This window comes from Grus americana, chromosome 6 (genome assembly GCF_028858705.1).
Source record: "Grus americana isolate bGruAme1 chromosome 6, bGruAme1.mat, whole genome shotgun sequence".
Classification (NCBI taxonomy): Eukaryota; Metazoa; Chordata; class Aves; order Gruiformes; family Gruidae; genus Grus; species Grus americana.
Genome location: NC_072857.1, coordinates 29,230,751 through 29,250,788, shown reverse-complemented (window position 1 = coordinate 29,250,788; position 20,038 = coordinate 29,230,751). Strand labels below are relative to the sequence as shown.

The 20,038-nt window shown below is 35.2% G+C and overlaps 1 protein-coding gene across 11 annotated transcripts in view; it reads right to left on the bottom strand.

The window, feature by feature from the left end:
• The window catches only part of ADAM23 (ADAM metallopeptidase domain 23), a 77,605-nt gene that overhangs the window by 27,969 nt on the left and 29,598 nt on the right, over positions 1–20,038 (bottom strand). For all 11 annotated transcript variants that reach the window (XR_008577568.1, XM_054829381.1, XM_054829380.1 and 8 more), the window contains exons 8-18: positions 19,470–19,543; positions 18,469–18,534; positions 14,605–14,676; positions 11,628–11,794; positions 9,420–9,504; positions 8,550–8,640; positions 6,854–6,902; positions 4,560–4,659; positions 1,554–1,625; positions 683–769; positions 130–210 (exon numbers count right to left, since the gene is read on the bottom strand). Coding sequence is in view for 10 of the 11 variants with exons in the window: in XM_054829381.1 (XP_054685356.1) it covers positions 130–210; positions 683–769; positions 1,554–1,625; positions 4,560–4,659; positions 6,854–6,902; positions 8,550–8,640; positions 9,420–9,504; positions 11,628–11,794; positions 14,605–14,676; positions 18,469–18,534; positions 19,470–19,543 (944 nt within the window). In the remaining variant the exon portion in view is untranslated. The remainder of the gene's footprint in view (positions 1–129; positions 211–682; positions 770–1,553; positions 1,626–4,559; positions 4,660–6,853; positions 6,903–8,549; positions 8,641–9,419; positions 9,505–11,627; positions 11,795–14,604; positions 14,677–18,468; positions 18,535–19,469; positions 19,544–20,038) is intronic.

The following is a 20,038-nucleotide window of genomic DNA, read 5'->3' as shown; positions in this document are numbered from 1 at the left end:
TAACCCGCACAGTTATTTGTGGGTATGTGAGAGTGCAGTTTGTTAATCTGGTTTTTCCTCTTAAATTGTTATAAAATGAATGCAAACAAACATTAATAGTGTAAGCAGAGAAAGCGTCTGCATACATACCTGGCCAGAATCTCCAGTGCAGAACTCTGCAATATCACATTCATTCACTGCATATCGACAGTCATAGCCTCGTGGGAAAAACTAGAAAATTAAGAATACAGTTCAGGACTAAGATTATGTAAAAGCAAAATTGGAATTACTCCTCATTTTAATACTCTGTAAACACTATACTCACACATATTTGTCATTTTTTGCTTGGCTAATAATGGAACACCATAGTCTCAGTAGTTATCTCAAAGTGTTGAAAAATATTTCAGTTACTTGATCTTTTAAAGGCTAAACTGAATTATATAATACTTTAAAAAATTTAGCATTTTTTCATATCTGATATATAAATGCAAATAAAAGGCATTTTTACATGAATACATATCCAATGCAATCTACTCCCTTTATATTTGGAGCACTAACCACATTATTGTCTGGAATAACAGTCTTACTCTACATAAGCTGTTCCTTTTCATTCTACAGAAAACAAACTTTGAACTATAATAGGCGGCACATGACTTCCACAGACAACTGCAAAGAACAATAGATACACTGCAGCAACACTCACAAGACATGATGTATTACAGCAGGGTCCATCACTACAATGAGCTCCATTAGAAAGAGAGCACTTCTTACAACAGTCTGCATAGCATTCCTGAAGAAAATATTAAGCTACATTAGACAATATTAAGTGACATTTTTAGTTTTGCATTTTAAATGTTTTTTCTTCACAATGTTGCCAACAAACTATTATGTACCAGCAGACAAAAGATTCAGTTCCACACTGATGACTTGAAATTATCAGCTAGAAGAATCCTTTGCAATACTCAAATACTACAGTAAAGGGAAAACAGTGACATATATTCTATAGCAACAAGGGGATTCACACCTTCTGAAGCCTCTTTACAGGTGTGGAATAGCCTGTGCCAAATGCACACTCAAATTGCATTCAATGGAGAAAAAAAAAGATCAAGGAAACTAATTATGGGTACAATTATATATAAATACTAGAACTAGCACTCAAATCCACAGGACAAATTTTTGCAAAAACTTTATTGGAATATTTCAACAATAGAGAAGGAAACAACAGTTTACTTATTTTCTCCAGACACAGGCACCTATCTCCACAGCACAGATAAGGAGTGTATCGCTCCAGGCACGCTATCCAGGAAAAGCAAAGGGGTAAGCACTTCTGCAGTGCCATTCAGAAATTGCTGGGAAACAGCCACATCTTGTCATTAGTATAACAGGAAGACTGTTCTGAGGACTCTCACTGTCTTTGCACTCATTCACACTTGAAAAAATATTTTAGAACACTCCTTTAATTACATTGCTCCCTAACAATGAGCAAAACAAATTCATTTCCCTTACCAATCACATAATTTATCTTAATATGTTTTGTAAGAAAGACTTGTGGAGTAATATATAACTCTACTTGCCATTCGGAAACCACAATCACATTCTTCTCCTGCTTCTACATATCCATTTCCACACTCAGTGGTTTCAAAGAGCTGAAAGCAAACAAACAAAAAAACCCAAACCTCAAAGTAAGAATAAAACTAGTATCAGATTACTTTTCTGTCACACATAGCCCATTTCTACAATGCTACAGAAACACGCTCTCACAGAGAGTATATATGCCTTGCTACTGCGATGGTGAAGGCAGCACGTTTTTCAAGCGCTGCTAGTCAGAGTTATTCAGACATGAAAGATGTACAGCTAAATCACTTGATTGCTAGCCCTCTGTTAGGAGAATACTGATTCAGAAAGTTATGATAAACAGATAGACAATAAAATAATACTGAAGGGGAAAACATCTGAACTTCATTCCAATTCTATGGACTCCCGTTTCTCTGACAATTCCTTCAACAAACCAGTCAGCAATATAATCTCTGGGATCTACTCAGGTACCCATACTTGCTCATGGAATTAGCTACTGTCTAACAGTTCCAATGTAACATGTTTGTGCATGGAAATAATAAACATTAAGAAGCACTGCCAAAAGGAAGTTCTACATACATTATTAGTAAGTTAGAGTGACACAACCACATATAGATAGTGCTAAACAGTTACTCCTAGGACCAGATATATACAATACAGGTAAATTCTACGCTTCGGGATTATATAGATTCTATACTGGTTTCACATATCATAATTTTGATTAAAGGTGACTTAAGATATTTTTCAGTCTTGTCACAAAAATAATTTTGCAAAAACCTTGTCTTTTTTTGATATAATAATTCTGCTTTTAAATGCTATAAGAATACCAAGAATCTCCAAATTTAACTGGGATAACAGCAACAGAAACACATTCATCACTAAAACATGGTTGAAATGAGAAGTTAAAAGTTAACAAGTTAAAATGAGAACAGATAAATCTACAGCTAGATGAGGGTGAAAGATGTGAGTAAACACATTCTTTCTGTATGAGCTTAGTGGCAGTACAGCTGTTAAGGATCATCAAGATATGAAACATAACAGAATATAATACAAATTATTTATAAACTTGGATGGAATTCTTTTTCAGTACTTTGGAGGTGGGGGGAAGGAATCATAATGCCTAATCAAAAAGAAAGAAAACATTTTACTTTCGTTGCATAAACCACATAGGTAATCAATAGCATCTACAATATATTAAATATCACCTAAAGATTAAACACATCATTTTCTACCTTACCTTCCAACCGCCAAATAATAGGATTCAAAACATTGTATGATTTCCCCCCCCAAAGTACTTTAACTTCAAAGTTGTGAAACACTGACACAGAAAACAAATAAAGACAGTTCAACCATTCTCCTGGTAGCATTTTCACAAAGTAAATCAGATTTTTATTCTTTATACAGTCAATTTGACAATTCATTCACATTACCTTGCTAGAAAACCATCATCAAAAAAATGAAGCTGTGTTTTTCTTTCTCCCTACTTACTCTTTTCTGTATGAATTCTTACATGCTTTTCTACAAGCAAAGATTACTACCCTGGGAAAAGATTAAAAAACATTCTAACAAAGCAAATTTTTTTTGGTTAATTGTGCAAGGTGGTGGCCTACCAAAGATAGAGCACAGTAAACAGAACAGCCTAATAGTCTCATGTGGTATTAAATTCTACAAGGACGGCAAGTTTGACACCATGATTAAATAGAATATTAATACTTTGGATTGATCTTACTTTGCAAAAACAGCCAAATGGAATATTTTTATACTACTCAGCTTTAGAAGGATGTCATGCTAATATTGCCTTAGAAAAAAATATAACCTTGGTAAGATTTTAGGCAAAAAAAGCAATGGATGGTACAAGGAAACAGTTATAAATTACAGAGTTTGCATCTGAACATGAGCTGGCAGTGCACTCAGGTGGCCAAGGTGGCCAACAGCATCCTGGCTTGCATCAGGAATAGTGTGGCCAGCAGGAGTAGGGAAGTGGTCATCCCCATGTACTTGGCTCTGGTGAGGCCACACCTCAAGTACTGTGTTCAGCTTTGGACCCCTCACTACAAGAAAGACATTGAGGTGCTGCAGCGTGTCCAGAGAAGGGCAAAGCTGGTGAAGGGTCTGGAGCACAAGTCTTATGAGGAGCGGCTGAGGGAACTGGGGTTGTTTAGTCTGGAGAAGAGGAGGCTGAGGGGAGACCTTATCACTCTCTACAACTACCTGAAAGGAGTCTGTAGCCAGGTGGGTGTTGGTCTCTTCTCCCAAGCAAGAAGTGATAGGACAAGAGGAAACAGCCTCAAATTGCTCCAGGGGAGGTTTAGGTTGGATATTAGGAAAAATTTCTTCAATGAAAGGGTGGTCAGACATTGGAACAGGCTCCCCAGAGAGGTGGTGGAGTCACCGTCCCTGGAGCTGTTCAACAAGCATGTAGACATGGCACTTCGGGACATGGTGTAGTAGACATGGTGGTGTTGGGTTGATGGTTGGACTTGATGATCCTAGAGGTCTTTTCCAACCTTAAAGATTCTATGATTCTATGAAATGAAGTTAACTTTGAGAACAACCACAAGCCGCTACTGTCCATATGAAGCAAGCTGCTGATTTCCAATTCCTAGTGTGGTAATCTGCATTCTTCTCAACAACCTCAGAAAAAAGTCCAAGAATTGAATGTATGTATGTGGAGCAGGCACTACGACCTCACTTCTGGATTTATTCTGCACTACTTCCAGTTTAAGAAGTGCATTTATGCTGAATGGAGATGTATCTAGCTGTGAAAAATCAACTGCAATATTTGTCATTATTTGAGCATGAAGAATTGATGGAAAACAAGTTGCATTCCTTTTAAGATTATTTTAAAATGTTATGAGAATGAACAGCCAGCTAATTACAAGCAGCCTCGAGAAAATACCCACACAGACATTTGAATAAATTTGAGAACAGATGGGTGTTAGTGAAATTATTACATTTTCATTACAATGTTTAGCAGAGGTGCTGACTACCAATGTATTTATTACCTTTGTTGGCCTGTTGAAAAGACAGGCACCTCCCCCACGAAGTAAAAATTCTTTGTATTCTGCAATGCTGCATTTGGAGAATTTCCTGGAATGGTATACCCTAAAATAGCAAAAAATTAGCTGAGTAAATGCCTTGAAACACCAACAGTTACTGAAAGGGGGTGGAGGAGTCACAACTTTTTTTAATACTGTAAATCCCAGTTTCTTACAACCACTGTGTACAACAGTTTGTCAGCTCAGTCTTATTCTCAAACAATAAAAATCAGAACAAAAGAAAAAGTTTTTAAACATTTTGCATTTTTATATTTCTATTATATCGATCTATAGTATATGAAGCTGTAGTCCTCCAATATTCTTAATAATGTGAAACCACATTATCATAATAGCTGCTACGGACCCTCTCGATTGCATGCATAATCCAGTGTTCTCTTGGGTTTGTTTTCCCTGCAGTTTCAGCTTAAAAGATGGATTAGATCCCAGATACCTGATTTCATGCCAGGGTTTTAAAACTGTTCAATCTGATCCTGGTTAATTTTAAAAATAAAAGTAACTGCAGCTGTAAGAACAGCTGTATAGGGTCAGACAAAAAATCCACTTTACCCAAATCCCAGCTCTGATTTTGGCTGTGAGAATATGCCCAAGGAAGAGTAGAGAACAGAGCACTGTACTATTACTTGCAGAATATTTATCCAACTTCCAACAATTTTCAGCTCAATTACTTTCTCAGGAAGCCTTGTTTTGTCTTATTTAATAATCTTCATTGTATTTTCTCCCATGAATTTGCCCCAAATCTTTTAGCATCTAGAAGATGCTATAGCAAGACATTTCATAGCTTAATTACAGACTGGTAAAAGAACAATTTCATCCCGTTTTTTCTGTCACCTATTTGCTAGTCTCATTTCATGTCTCCCTAGTTCTTACACTGGAAGAAACAGTGTAAGAACTCTCTCATATTTCCTCATCTCCATCTTTTCCCCAGCCTGATGAAAGCATACTTTATTAGTCATTTCTCGCACAGAAACTGTCTGATATTTTTATGAGCCATGTTTTGAGATCTGGGAACAAGAACTATTCGCACTATTAAAGATGGGGATAACCATGCCATAAGGAGGTTCTCCATTCCTTTCCTAGCAGCTCACTGCTCCCGAGCTGACATTTCCCAATTGAATTATTCTAGATATAAAAAATGTCTTCTGGCACTGATGGAGTTACGTGAAAAGGCTTTACACTGCAGCTAATTATTCACTCATTTCATTAGTCAGCTATTTTTCAGCTTCTGGGTGACAATCATCTGCTCCTGGCATATTTTTACTGTTACTTTATCTACAGAAGAGGTTTGTTGCACAACCTCTTGTACTAATGTTTCCATCCAAGACTGATGCTTTGATGAGGAAGCAAGTATCTATTCTGATCAATGCCTTACTTCGGATTCCAGAAGCAAACTTACTGAATAATTTTCTGTTGCATTCATACAGTGGCTGGCAATTACAAGCCTACAGGAAAGCTGCACTTCGACTGAAGAACCAATTTCCAAATACTATATGAAGAAACTAACCTCCTTCTGTCTTATTTATAACTAATTTTCTCCATGATGTTTGCAATCAAGCTTCCACAGTGAGCAAGAATTCTGACAGGAAGTGATTTATAAGACTCAAACCCCTATGTTTCAGATGCTATCCTTTTCTAATCAATTGCTTACAGTATAGAGAAAAGAATCTTTGGCAGTGTGTGAGGGTAGAGGGCAATGAAACCTAGTTTCCTCCCATATAGATGTGCTTCCCCCTCAGACTTCACTGACCCATTTAGCTAAAGATTGAGAGCACTTGCTGAAAGCTTCAGGTTTCAACTTTTATTCGCTGAACAGAAGCAGAGATATCTGTTCACTCAAAATAAGAATTTTGAAGCAACTGGGGAAAAAAATTAAAATTTAGGAGAATAAGAAAAATATCATTTATCAAAATGGTATTATAACACTTTTTCAGCTGCATGTAAAAAGTATACCTGGATTTATTTAATGAAAAATATACATTCTTTAATTTTCAATCATTGTAAGTATAGCAAAGCATTCAAAATATCAGATTTATGAATAACTTCCTAAAATGTGAATAGCAAAGGGAATGAATTGCTGAAAATAGAAATCATTGATCTGTATGTTTCGGTTGTTCCAACTGCTTCTAGTTTTTCATTTATTAGTACTAAAACACATGGACAAAACACATTACATAAATATTTATGTCATAATGTAAACTATGAACTCATTCCAGAGCCCTCAATTACTGATAGTTATGACATACCCCGTTTCCTCCATGATGCAACCACCCCAGGATTCAGTGCAGTCACACTCTTCTCAGACAAGACCAAAATACAACAGAAAAGGAAAGCAGTTATAAACATGCTTACAATAAAGTACTTACTATAAAAATGGACCTTGACTAATTATGCAAAGATTAGATGGTTGCTTGGCTGTACAGATTCTACCCTAAAAAAGAAACCAGCCCACTTGAAGAGATACTAATATACTTAATATAAAGGTGGTACTTTCAAATTACCATATGTTCATGTTCTTAGACTCAACACAAAGTTTCAGGCAATATAGAAAGCTAAAAACAGCTGGCAATGTTCCTCCCTACCTGCTCTCAAAACAGGCGGCACAAGGGTACATGCAGTACACATGATACTGATGATTAAAAATGTTCACATTTCCACCTTCCTAAAATGCATACAGAACACCTTGAAGGAGAATTGTTACTAGACAGGCCTTTTAGCATAGAATTATTAATAGTAATATGTGAATCAGCCAATAGTAATATGTGAATCATCCAATCAAATATTCATTAGAAGAAGTAGTTGAGTGAAAATGGATTTACAGTTTACTTACAGCTATAGCATGTAAGTCCACAGTGACCAAATTCATAAAATAAATTAAAAAATAAAAAAAATTATAAACATCTTATGGTTGTAAAACAGAAGTTATAAACTACTTATAAAAATTATCTACCAAAGTAGTAATATTTTCAAGAAGCGTTCTGTATTCTAGTCACTACAGCAAATCCATACTGGTTTTCCACAGAAAATATTCACAGATTATTGATATAGTTATTTCTGCTCTATTCAGGTCTTTCATTAATCTTTCTCTATAAAGGATATCCAAACAAGAAAACTAAGCTATAATTTTAAAAACCCCATCTTAGTTAAAAAAGATACTGATTTCCAAATTATATGAAGACTGTTTTACCTGTAATCAAAACCCAACAATATAGAAAATATTTTAGCGATTTCCAAGTTTACACAATTCAAAAGTGATGCTTTACATAATGACATTCCCTAAACTTTTCCACATTGTTTAGTAATTCACAGATTTCTGAAGTGATTCTAAGGTAAAGTCAGCATTATCATTCACATTTTTAAAGAAGAATCAAAGAGAGAAAGTAGCCAAATTGCTTACAAAATGTGAATGGAAAAACCCAACAGTTTTCTTTAGCCTCAAAAAGGGCTTTTGCAGCCACTTTTGTACCTACACTCTACATGTGTTAAGGCCACGTCGGTCTAATCTTCTGGCTGTGAAGCAGCAAGATAACAAGTTGAGCAAATGTCACCCTGAACTAGGTTGCAGGTTCTTACTATTTCTTCAATTACAAATCGGGTATTGCGGTATTTTAATAATTTAATGATAGTTCTATCGGAATTACAGATATCATTATAATATGTAAGGAGTTCTGAATTAAATTAATGGTGGTTTTACCATTATGCATTTGAATGTTGGTTATGAATCCAACCTCCTGACACAGGACATCACTGAGGTCACGGCAAAACGAGTGCTAAACTAGTGGCTCTTATTTTGGTTACAACTTTTGGTGCACATATTTCCAAAAGCACCAATTCTTGTTCTACAGTTACAGCAAGTTTGGTATTTGTTTCAAATACTACAAAGGAAGGATTTATGTATTTAGCTAAGGAGGACAAAAGAAGACTCCATGTCCATGTACATACTCGGTTTCCTGGCAGCTGGCTCCCACTGTATTCCAAGGTTCTGAGCAAGACTTTGTGCTAGTTCCTGTGCCATGGCCAAAGGGAGGCCGTACTGCATTTCAAGAGGAGTGCAATTAAAAACAAAAAAGAAAACAAAACATAAAGTTATTGAAATGAACACTACACTGGCCCATTCTGGCTTACCACATACCTACTACTTCAGTAATTCTGTACAGCCAGTAACAATTGCATATAAGGAAAATAAACACAATGAAGTACATAACAGAAAAAGATTTTTTCTCTTAACCTGAGGGAATCCCTGTCTGCTGGTTAACCTTCAGAAAGGAATCTGGTTGAGATATATATATATAAAAAAAATAGTTTTGCATAGTATGATTAACCCATGTTAAAAGAGGAGATTTTCATTATTGATTTAACACTACACTGATGAAAATTAATAATCATCACCACCACCACCACAGAGGGACCAAATTTTTCTAGTTTTATGTTTAAAAAAAAAATCAGTAAGAATTACACATCATCAGCACCTCATAAGATCAAGCCTCTTACAGCGAGAAGACCCAAAAGGATGTCCAGTGCTATATTTCAAATACTTCTGTCTTAGTTTTTTGGGTCTGAATTTCTGTTAAATATACTACAAGTCAGTTTAAGATGTTATTAAGAGAATAAGGCAGATGGGAGGAATGCTTTTTAAAATGTAAAGGACAGTGAGCAGTAGTTTAATGACAATACAAGAAGGCTGGCTGTGAGAATCCTAAGTTTTTATTATGTAAGTTTTCTTTAAATCCCTGAACACTGAAACATGCAAATGCTGAAGTTATAGTGTACAGTTTCTATTTTATTTCTGTTTAGTCATAAAAAAAAATTTACCTCATTCACTCCTACTCCTCTGGTCACAGAGCAAACACCTCCAAAGTAACTTAAGCTGCTCCTTTTGTAATGAAATGTCACATTCCTTACAAAGAAATAAAAATAAAGAAGATGTAGCACATTGACATTGGGCACCAAAAACTTATTAAAAGATCTCACTTTCACACGTACTATGATACATTGCACTCACATTAATCCTCATCTAGCATCAAAAGCAACTGCAAGTTTACAAACAGAACACCAACATCAAAAGAGTCAATTAGATACAACCTATTTTTATCTTGTAGAGTCAGAATCAGTCCCAACCCACAAAAAAAAAAAAAAAAAAAAAAAACAAAAAACAAAACAGGCAGAGAAAGCTAGAGTACCAGATTCCTAAGAAAATACAATGATAACATTTCTTTTGAAAAGATAACAATATATTCCAATTTATAATCTGTCAGGAAGGAATTCTATACTGAAATGTATCAGTGTTGAGAATTTTTTTAATTATGCTCTTAATCCAGACCAATTCAGGTTCTAGTTTCAACTCAAATGAAAAGACTGAGAAGCATACTCAAGGGAAAGTAATTTAATACTGCTTTTTAAACCTGCCTCCTTTCATTTATTGTTAATCACTGGGGGGGGGTGGGGGTGGGGTGGGTGTCTGAACAACTGATATACCACATGTTAATTTTATTTAAATACTACCTTTTTTCCTTTTTTTTTTTTTTTTTTTGAAGAGGAGCTAAGCCCCAAATAGTTTAGTTAAGTTATGTCATCTGGAAGACATAAATTGTTCTATAAAATGTCTATAAATGATTATGAATTATACCTATTTTAACTTCATAGACATAATAATAAATTTACGCAGCCTTGGACATGCATAGCAAATGACCCTAATCTTTGAAAATTAAATCCTTTTACAATAGCAGAATCCACGTCCCTTTTGTTTTTTAAATGATAGGATACTCCAGACAGGTATGTATTTATTTTTTTCAGAACATTCTGACAGCCAGCTTTCAAACTGCAGCTTAACTATACTAAACGCTTAAAGCTAAATGCTTTACAATAGACAGAACTGCAGTAAAGGCCAAGGTTGGGAGGCACTTATGGAAATGGTAGAGTTCAACGCCCTTGCTCCAAGGACACTCAGCTGGAGCAGACTGCTCAGGGCCATGTTCCATTGGCTATTGAGTATCTCCAAGCACGGACACTCTGCAGCCTCTCTGGGCAACCTGTTCCAGCATCTGACCACCTCCACAGTGAAAGGTTTTTCCCCTATGTTTAAATGGAATTTCCTGTATTACAGTTTGTATTTGGTACCTTTCACTGTGCATTACTGAGAACAGCCTGTTTGCCTGCCAGCAAACTCTTCAGCAAATGACACAATACATGCATAAAAGTAATTAAAAGTGCACATCATCATCACTTTGCATATGTTATGAAAAACACAATTAGCATTGTGCCTGTATTAAGGCAGTACAGCCATGACAGAGGCTGGAGAAAATTCTGCAGAGGAAGATATAACAGGGGATGAATGATGATGAATGATAGGAGAATCACATGGAAGACATTCGTCACTCCATCCTCATGGTATGTCATGCTGCTGGGAGAAGGCTTAAGATCTTCATGCAGGGGAACACGCTTCCTCCTCTTTACTTACAATGCCGTGAGGTTAAAAAAATACTGTTGCTCAAGGCTGATGTTGTGCCTAATGATGCAAGTGGAATTTCCCCTCAAAATGCATTGTGTCTCAGAAAACACTCCATTACTGCTCTAAAGGAGGAGACCTTCCATTAACAAATCATTACTGCAGCTACATGTGTGAACGTAGTAACTGGAATGCTCTTGTGGCAACACATAATACTGTCAGCTCTGCCCTCTCCTGCTCTTTACTGGGAAAGCAGTACGTTACACACCTGATTAGCAAAACTAGATGTCCTTAAGGGCTCATCAGAAGACACTTCAAATATGTGACACTTTCTAGGTTGCAAAGACATTAAAACGTCATTATAGATATCAACATGACTATAGTATATACTACACCTATTAAAAATAGACCAACATGTTAAAAAAATAGAGTAAGCTTCCTAAGGAAGGCAGATTTTGATTGATGTAGTGACTACCAAGCAAAAGTAAGCAAGAAGAGACAGGTAGACAAAAGAAGTAGACAAAAAAAGTATATAAAAACTGTAATAGCCTAAACCATTGTATAATGGTACATACGAGAGCAGGTGCACAGCATCAGCATGCTGTTTGATGTAATGCTGTCGATATTTGGAGAAATCATGAAGCATCTGCAGAGGGTCAGGGTGAATATTAATACGATCTCTGTCTGTCCAAGTTTCCACAGCAACAAGAACCACCCTGGTGTTCAACTGTTCCTTGTATATCTGAGGGCAGAGACAGGACAGGCACAGGAGTAGAACACTGGGTCAAACATGCACAATTAGCCAATAAGAGTAAAGCGGAAGGACAAGAGGGATAAAAGAGGAGGAAAACATGGGGAAACAGTTAGCTGGTAATGCCTTGGATTTCCTAAAAGTTAATATTCTGATCAACTTAAATTTTAGAGGACAAAAACCACTTGCTGCTCTTTTTTTGAGCTACTCCCTTTTAAGATTCTCATGTCAAATAATTTCACCACTGAGTTTTGCAGAAAACCTGTACAAAAATCAGCAAAAAAAGAAATGTAAAGGTACACTGGGTGATCTTATAGAAGACGACAAGAAAGATCTCAAAGACAAAGAACAGCCAAAGTCAATTCTTAAGTCAAAATTAAATAATTTTTCAGTTCTCCAATATATCCAAAATTTAATTCACATAATGCTTGATTTTCATTTATAGTATGATCACTTAATTCTCACCTTACTTGAGTAGCATTAAGTAAGAATATTATTTTTTCTATTAATTTTAATGTCGCTGTAGCAATAGACAAGGAAATGGCAATCAGGCCCTAATAATTACAAAACAGCTTTGAAATATCCATTTTAACTTTGTGCGTGATACTTGATTCTGAAATAAAACTGCTGTTCCCTTTAGGTTCGTGTCATAAAATGCCAAATTTTATTAACTAAAGTTATTCAGAACTTGGAGATCAACAAAAGATGCATTCCTTATCCGCAATAGAGAGCCTGCCCATCAAAAGTCTTACATGAGACATGAAGAACACTTACTGATCATACTTAGTTATGATCTAAAAGCACTGGATAATTAATTCATCAGCTGCCTTATGCATAAATACACAAAAAGCAAGTTATTTGTCACTTCCATGAGGCACCATATTAAACATATGGTTTTATTTTTTTGCCAAATTATACCTACAATACACAACATGAATTGCAAATATCCTCCTGCAGTTATGATAGATATTTATACTGAATACACTAGTACTGACTAGCATGCCAGCCTTTCGTATCAAGGCTGCATTATCCTTATAAAAAAGTCAATGTACAATACTCAGCTTATATGTATTGCCTTTTTTCTAAGGGCAAGATAGAACAACCAGCTAAGCTCAATTTTATTCAAGAACTTTGAAGGAAAAAAAGAATATTAATATGCTTAAATCTGAGGGGGACAGGCTGAGGACATACGCAGAAAATGGTTAATGACAGGAGAAAAATCAATAAAATTAAACCCTAGAAATCACAACCTGGTCTACTGGAGGGTGTCCCTGGCCATGGCAGGGGGTTGGAACTAGACGATCTTTGAGGCCCCTTCCAACCCAAACCATTCTATGATACATATGGGTGGATCAATAAAGACTTTACTTGCATTTGCTGAGAGGAAAATTCTATTTCCTGAAGCCAACAGGAAGGAAAGAATGGAGGAGGGGGCAGAGAACCTGGAAGCCTCTGAAAGCCACTGTCCTTTTCCCAATAATATATCAGTAAGAAATAATAGCCCACTCCCTGTTCACAAGGGGATAACAAGGCAGAAATTCCTGCTCCTTTTCATGCTTTGTTTAAAAGAAAAGGCCATTAAGATGTCATTTTGCAAGATCTCTATGAGGTGACTGAATTCTAAACTGGAGAGAAGCTGAATGTTTCTGTATACACACATACAGCAAATAAAAATGGAAAAACAGAAGGAATAGTCAGAGAAAGGAAAGATAGAGTAAAAATGCAGAAGTAATACCAAGAATTAATGATCAGATGAGAAAAAAAATGATGTCATCCTTTAGGAATGTCCAATATAAGTTGCAGAAATGTTATTTCAATTATTTGTATTTTTATCTACTCTAGTAACTTTTCTTCAGACTAGTGGCATTTTCAGACCATTACACAAAAATAGTCCAAAACATTTCCAGTATTTCATATATTATAAATATATTCACCTAAATTTTCAATACACATACAGGATACATAATCCTCATATGTAAGATACTAAGAACAAATAATGTATTGCTTCCTCCAAACTAAATAAACTGTTGACAATGTTTTGCACTGAATCATATCACGCAGTTCTGTTGGTATCAATAACATCACATGGAAAGCGGACTTAGAGTCAGAATTTTGCTAGCCTTTGCAATCACCACTACTAGAGAATCTATCCTGTTTTCACTACAAAGACGGCTCTGAAATGTGTCATTACATGTATATCAGAAAAAAAAAAAAATCAAATTTTACCACAAATCTTACTTTTAGTTTATATGCTTTATGTGAAATTGTTCTAAATTTAGTCACAGATAGAAGTATGGTATCCATGTCAGTGCCACCCACTTATAGTGTACTACAATGGGATTTTGTTTGGTTTTAAGCTATAAATACAGATTTAATAAGGAGAAATTTATTCACACTTTCTTTTTCTCCCTCTCTCTCTCTATATATATGCATCTTTTGTGAACTATACTCATGGCTTCAACCACTTGTGGTTAGATTTGTTATACAAATCTAAACTTGATTAAATCTCATTCTTAGGCAGTGAAAGATACTGAAAGCTCCTTCAAGTTTGAAATCTTGCTGCCAAGGGCAAATTCTGGCAGTTGCAAGCTTTGAGAAAAATGCCAAGGATAATTTGGTGGTTTCCTATAAATTCACCCCAGGCTATTCTTCTGCAGAGGAAGTGGAAATTAGTTTTAAAATGTAATTTTTATAGCTGCTCAGGTTTTTTTATCCTGGTAACTGCTAATGTTAACCTTTTAAATACAGTGCTGAACTAACAAATCAGTGATATAGTTTTCAGAAGAAACATTGATACTTACAGCATCTACAAGGTTTACCACAGACTTTGCAAAATTGTTTGTGTATGCATTTGAAGAACGGTGCTTTTTGAACTAAAAGGAGAAGAAAAAGTAGAATGCCATGAGAACTTAAATATTTATTACTAATTATTTTTACAGCAAGAAAGGAAAATGAATATTTTAAGAAAGAGTAAGGGAAAAACTCAAAAGCTTTTCAGATCACAGCCTATATCTCATATTCAAGAATCTCTGGAAGATAAAGGAAGCCATGTATACCAGACAGCCTTTCACATCTATAAAGGGAGCATTTAGCCACAAGAAATACCCTATTTAGAATCAGTGTTTGAAAAAATTACAGGTAAACATGAACATAAACATGAAGTCAAAATTGAGAGAATGCTGTAACCATTAAAGCTGTACTTAGCCTGATTAGTTAAATATCAGGCTGTACTAGCCATATTCCACAACTCTAATTATAAGACAGAAAGATAAAGCATTTACCACTTGTCCTGTGTGCAGCTCTTTGCAAAGGCATCCTTTCTCTACTATAGCATCAGACTTTTATGACCAGTAGAATTAGTTATACCGAAAGGCAAAAAGGAAGAGAGAGTGCATGGTAAAAGTAAATGTGTGTTTGAATGTGAAAAGAGTTAAGCTGAATATCTGAAGTTTTCACTTCAACTTTTTTCCATTTCTATAGACTTAGATGAGCTGTATTACAAGTTCTGCTTCCTAATTTCTGTGCATGTCATTACAATTGTTTCGTGTCTTTCCTCATCCTGCCCCACAAGTCCCCCGTGTTCCAAGTCAAATTTTCCAAAGATGCTGCTATGGTATCTGAACATGAATCCATGACTTTCATGAAACTCTGAAATTTTTTGAAATTTCAAACCAAAATTGCATTACACAATATGATTTTCAGGCAGGAAAAATAAGTCTTCAAAATTTCACAGAAAAGGAACAAAAAATTGCATAGAACAAAGAGGGTTAAAAGTCTTCATTAAAAAACTCTTACTGATTTCAACTACTGGTTAACAAATCTCATCACCTCATGAGCAAACATTATCATGTTCCATGAAAGTGTCAGCTATTCCCACACTGAAACACAGTACCCAAAAAGAGGCATTTAAACAAGAGGGTCTGACTCTTCTCTGAGCAACTGAGTAGCTACTCTCATCAAATAAGTTAGATGATTAACTACCTTCCCAAATTAGAATAACAAAACAGACAAATCCCGTTTTCCAGAATTATGCTTGGTGTGAAGGTGAAAGTAAAACTGGAAGACATATATGCTTTTAAAATAGAAGAATCTGTTTCTCAAGTTGAAAGTCAGAAGAGTGACACACACACATTATATTAGATAACTGGAATTTAAAGAGATGGAAAAGTTGTTATTCTTGCACTAACAATCTAGTTTTATATGGATGAAATGCCACAGAGATAACAAAGTTCAAACTTCATGATGACATTCATTTGACTGCAGGAAGATAAGTTTTTTACATGTGCAGTTATTCACTGTTAAGTTCCACAAAGCTTCAACATATCCACCGCAGGTTTTAATACCCCAAAATCCTACAACACAGGTTTGCAGAGACCCTCTTCCCCTATAACTATTCTCAAACAAAGCAGTTTTGGCTACAGTGCTAGCAGCCACTTGGGATGTACACTAAGAGTATCCATATCATGGGACTGTTTGCTCCCTAGGGAAGCATGATACTAGGACAAAATAATGGGAGAGGGGGGGAAGGGTGGCTTTGTGGTTTTGGGGGGGTTTTTTTGTTTGTTTTGAGCCAATCCCAAACTTTCACAGAAGTGGGAAGGTAAAATAATGTGTTTTGGAAAGCGTACTTGGTTTTCATGAAAGTATTTAAATGCCAAAATCAATAGCAATATATGACATAATGTGTTTAAATACAGCTCCTAAAACAGAAATTAAGCTAAGTCCAGTAAAAAGTGCAACAACCTAGTTAAATTGTTTAACTGTGGCTTTAGTATTACAGGAAAGGAAAATTTCGTGAAAATACATAGTATTAATCAGTTAACACCACAATGGCCAAAGAGGTTTAAGATACTTCTTCCAACACAGAACCTTGCTGCAGGAGAAATCTGCCCTCTATTGGTAAGCAGAAGACCTTAAAAGTATGTTTAGTGAGCTCCTGCATAAGCAGGCTTTAACTCGTAATTGTGAATACTTCCTTAAGTATATCCATTTTATTCCTTGAAAAGAATTATTATCTGCTTCTGAGTCACTGACAACTCTGAAGCAAAAAATCTTGAATGCTTGTGGTCTAAAGTTCTAACAAATAAAGCCTCAGAGGAGACAAGAGTCAGTGCCTGTAACAAGTGTAGTGAACAGGATGGCTGTCCTTTAAGCATGTCTGTAATATGAGAGGCCAGAAGAAACAGACAGACATAGAAATATTTTCTCTTCATAAGGAACACCAACCACAGACCTCAAACAAGACAACAAAATGTCCCTAACTTCAGTTACTGTGCCCTACCACTAAACAACTAACATGTGAGCACTCTTAGAATAGTTTCCTACCAGATGGCCTTACAAGTGAAAACAGTTGAAGAAATTTCTGTCCTACTCTTTCCAGCCATTCAAATTCCCCCCACATGGCTGAATTGACACAGATTAAATATAGGATATTTTTGCCCAGACTATTTCTATGATTTATTAAGCAGATGAGGGAAGGTTGTATTATCTGTCTATTCAGCACTGGAACAAGTACAAAATACTGTTCTGGTATGTTATTTCTGGCTCTTTAAAATCATCCTTCAGTGTTGACAAAAGGGCCCACAACAACATAAAGCGTTGGGAAAACATGCAGTAGAGCAAGAGATGCAAGGAGCTCTTACAGAAACTTAAAAGTTTATTTTACTTGCACATAAAATAAACTGTTTTATCAACAGAATTTGATTTAAAAAAAAAAAGGTCTTGCTCACACAGAAGCAAAGTCATACTAAGAGCTGATGATCCTTACTTGCCTCTTAGTCAAAGAACAGCTGATAAAGCTAAGCAAGACAAGGGCTCAGAACAAGGTACCAGCAAGTTGCTTTTACATTAACTTGCTGTTGGTTGCAGAATATTCTTCGTTACTAGAAAACTTTTAAACCTACACTGAGTATTTTTCCATAACATATATGCTGTAGTTAAAATGTAGCTATTGGACTCAAATCTATTACTACCCAGGCCCCTGTTCTGATTTTTCACAGGGGTAACACATGGACATTTTGATAGCCTTACTCGGCATAATTAGTGAAAGCAGTAACATTTAAATAACAAATGTCACTTGGTTTGATTTTTTCCAGTCACCCCTCAAGACAAAAAGGAAAAAAAAATTGTAGGCTTTCCCACTCCCTTTTTAAAAAAAAAAAAAAAAAAAAAAAAAAAAAAAAAAAGAGACAAACACTTTCTGAATCAAACAAAAAACGTATCTTGCACTTCATTATGAATCCTGTTTATAAGTGTGGAATAGCCAGGAAGAACAATCAGATAGTTTCGTCTATATGCTCTGCTGCATTAAAATTTAAGTTAGTAAAATAAATTCAAAGTAACAAGTTCTAACCCTTTTATTATTTTAAGGATAGGATGTAATTTTAGAATGTTTAGTGCGTTTGTTCTGTACATAAGTGTTTTGTTTGTTATGGGCATATTAAGTTATCCATAGAACACCAAAGTGATTCAGACATATTTTGAATATATAATTGCTGTAGAAAATCTTAGGTAACGTTAAACATTATTAGGTATTATAGCATATACTGTGTCTTACAGCTCTTGATAAACGAAATATTTGACCCAAACGTAGCTGATGCACAGTGCTGTACAACAACCTACAAATTATAATCAAAAGGAAGATTACCACTGAATAGATAACTTACCATTTTATGGTCATTGACTATCATGAGCTCCAGATATTTCATTTCTTCAAAGATACCACGAGATACCTGATGGATTAAAGAAATTCTTTGAGAAATAATGAAGATGACGTGATTTTCAAAAATAACTGCAGCTGATTTAATAGGATTACCCAAAAATATTATGTAGGGTGTGTAAACCTGTAAAAACTGGGTCAGATGTTCAACTAGAGTAAACAGTCATAGCTCCAGTAACTTAGTGAGTTATGATAGACACTGGATGAGAATCTGAGTCACATCATTAAGACCGTTTAGAGTCTATTCTTTTTGGTTCAGCGCAGAAGCCACCACTGCTTCCCTCCTCTCTCATTTTCACAATGGAGAAAAATCTCAAACACTGAAAACTCTTAGTCTACTGCACTATTCATCACAGATATAAAGAGAAAGGAAGTTACTAAAAATAGATGCACCCTCAAAAGAGATGCTGTGGATTGTGCAACTCAGTGAAGGAATACAGGTTAATCTCCTTTAACTCAATTATTCCTCCCCTAACTCTGACACATGCATGTGCAGATCATGAGGACTGTCTACTTCTGTTCTCTCAATAACCCAGTTCTGGGTGACCTCATTCAGATTTTTGATTTAATCATGATACTTAACGAGCCAAATGAAAATAAAGTCAGCTATCTACAAAGTAGCAAAACTTCATTCAAAATTATTCTTTATCCTCAAGCAAACTCAAAAACTTAAAATTCTAAACTCCTTTTCACTACTAAACTTCCATTCAATTGATGTATAGTATTGCTGTTACTTTAGAAAGCCTATCCACTTTTCTCCTAATATTCTATTTTTAAAGAATAATCTTCCTGTTTGACAATTTGATAATTGTATTATGTGGCAATATTAAACTACCAAAAATATTTTTTTAACATTTTAACATAGGCTTTAGAAAAAAAAATCCGGAAATAGTGAGTTTAATTTTGTTTTTATAAATGGTCTTAACTTAGGGTCACACTTCTACTCACTGCTCTCTTTCTTCTCTTTCTCCTGAGCCACTGTAGTTCAGACAGAAGGGGCCATTCAGAACTAGATTCAGTCTCTGTACAAATTACAATTTAAGAATTTCATGGCATTATTTTAAACTACTTATGTACACTGCCCAAAGCAAAAGTAGATTAAGATCACCAAAATTAGAAGAACATTTGACATCAAGAAGTTCATTTTTAAAAATACACAAAATATCTCATATCGAAACTCAGGTCATTTAAATATCTCAAGTTAGAATTAAAGCATACAAGGGGAGGTAGAGATCGTAACCTGGGCTTAGAATATATGTTTTCTTCCATCTCATGGCCTCAATAGCATTAATATCAAGATTAAATTAAATGATTTGCAGAAGAAAGCTAAATACAGGTCTTCATGGATCGAAATCTTTCAGTTGCTTTTTGACAACTCTAAATTCCATTGCAATAATGGTGAAAAACATCAGGTTAATATTTATTTTTCAAGTTTTTCTAAATAATCAGCAATTTTACATAGACCATAAGCCTAATATTCAAATTTTTCAAGTTATATATACAATTATTTCCAATAT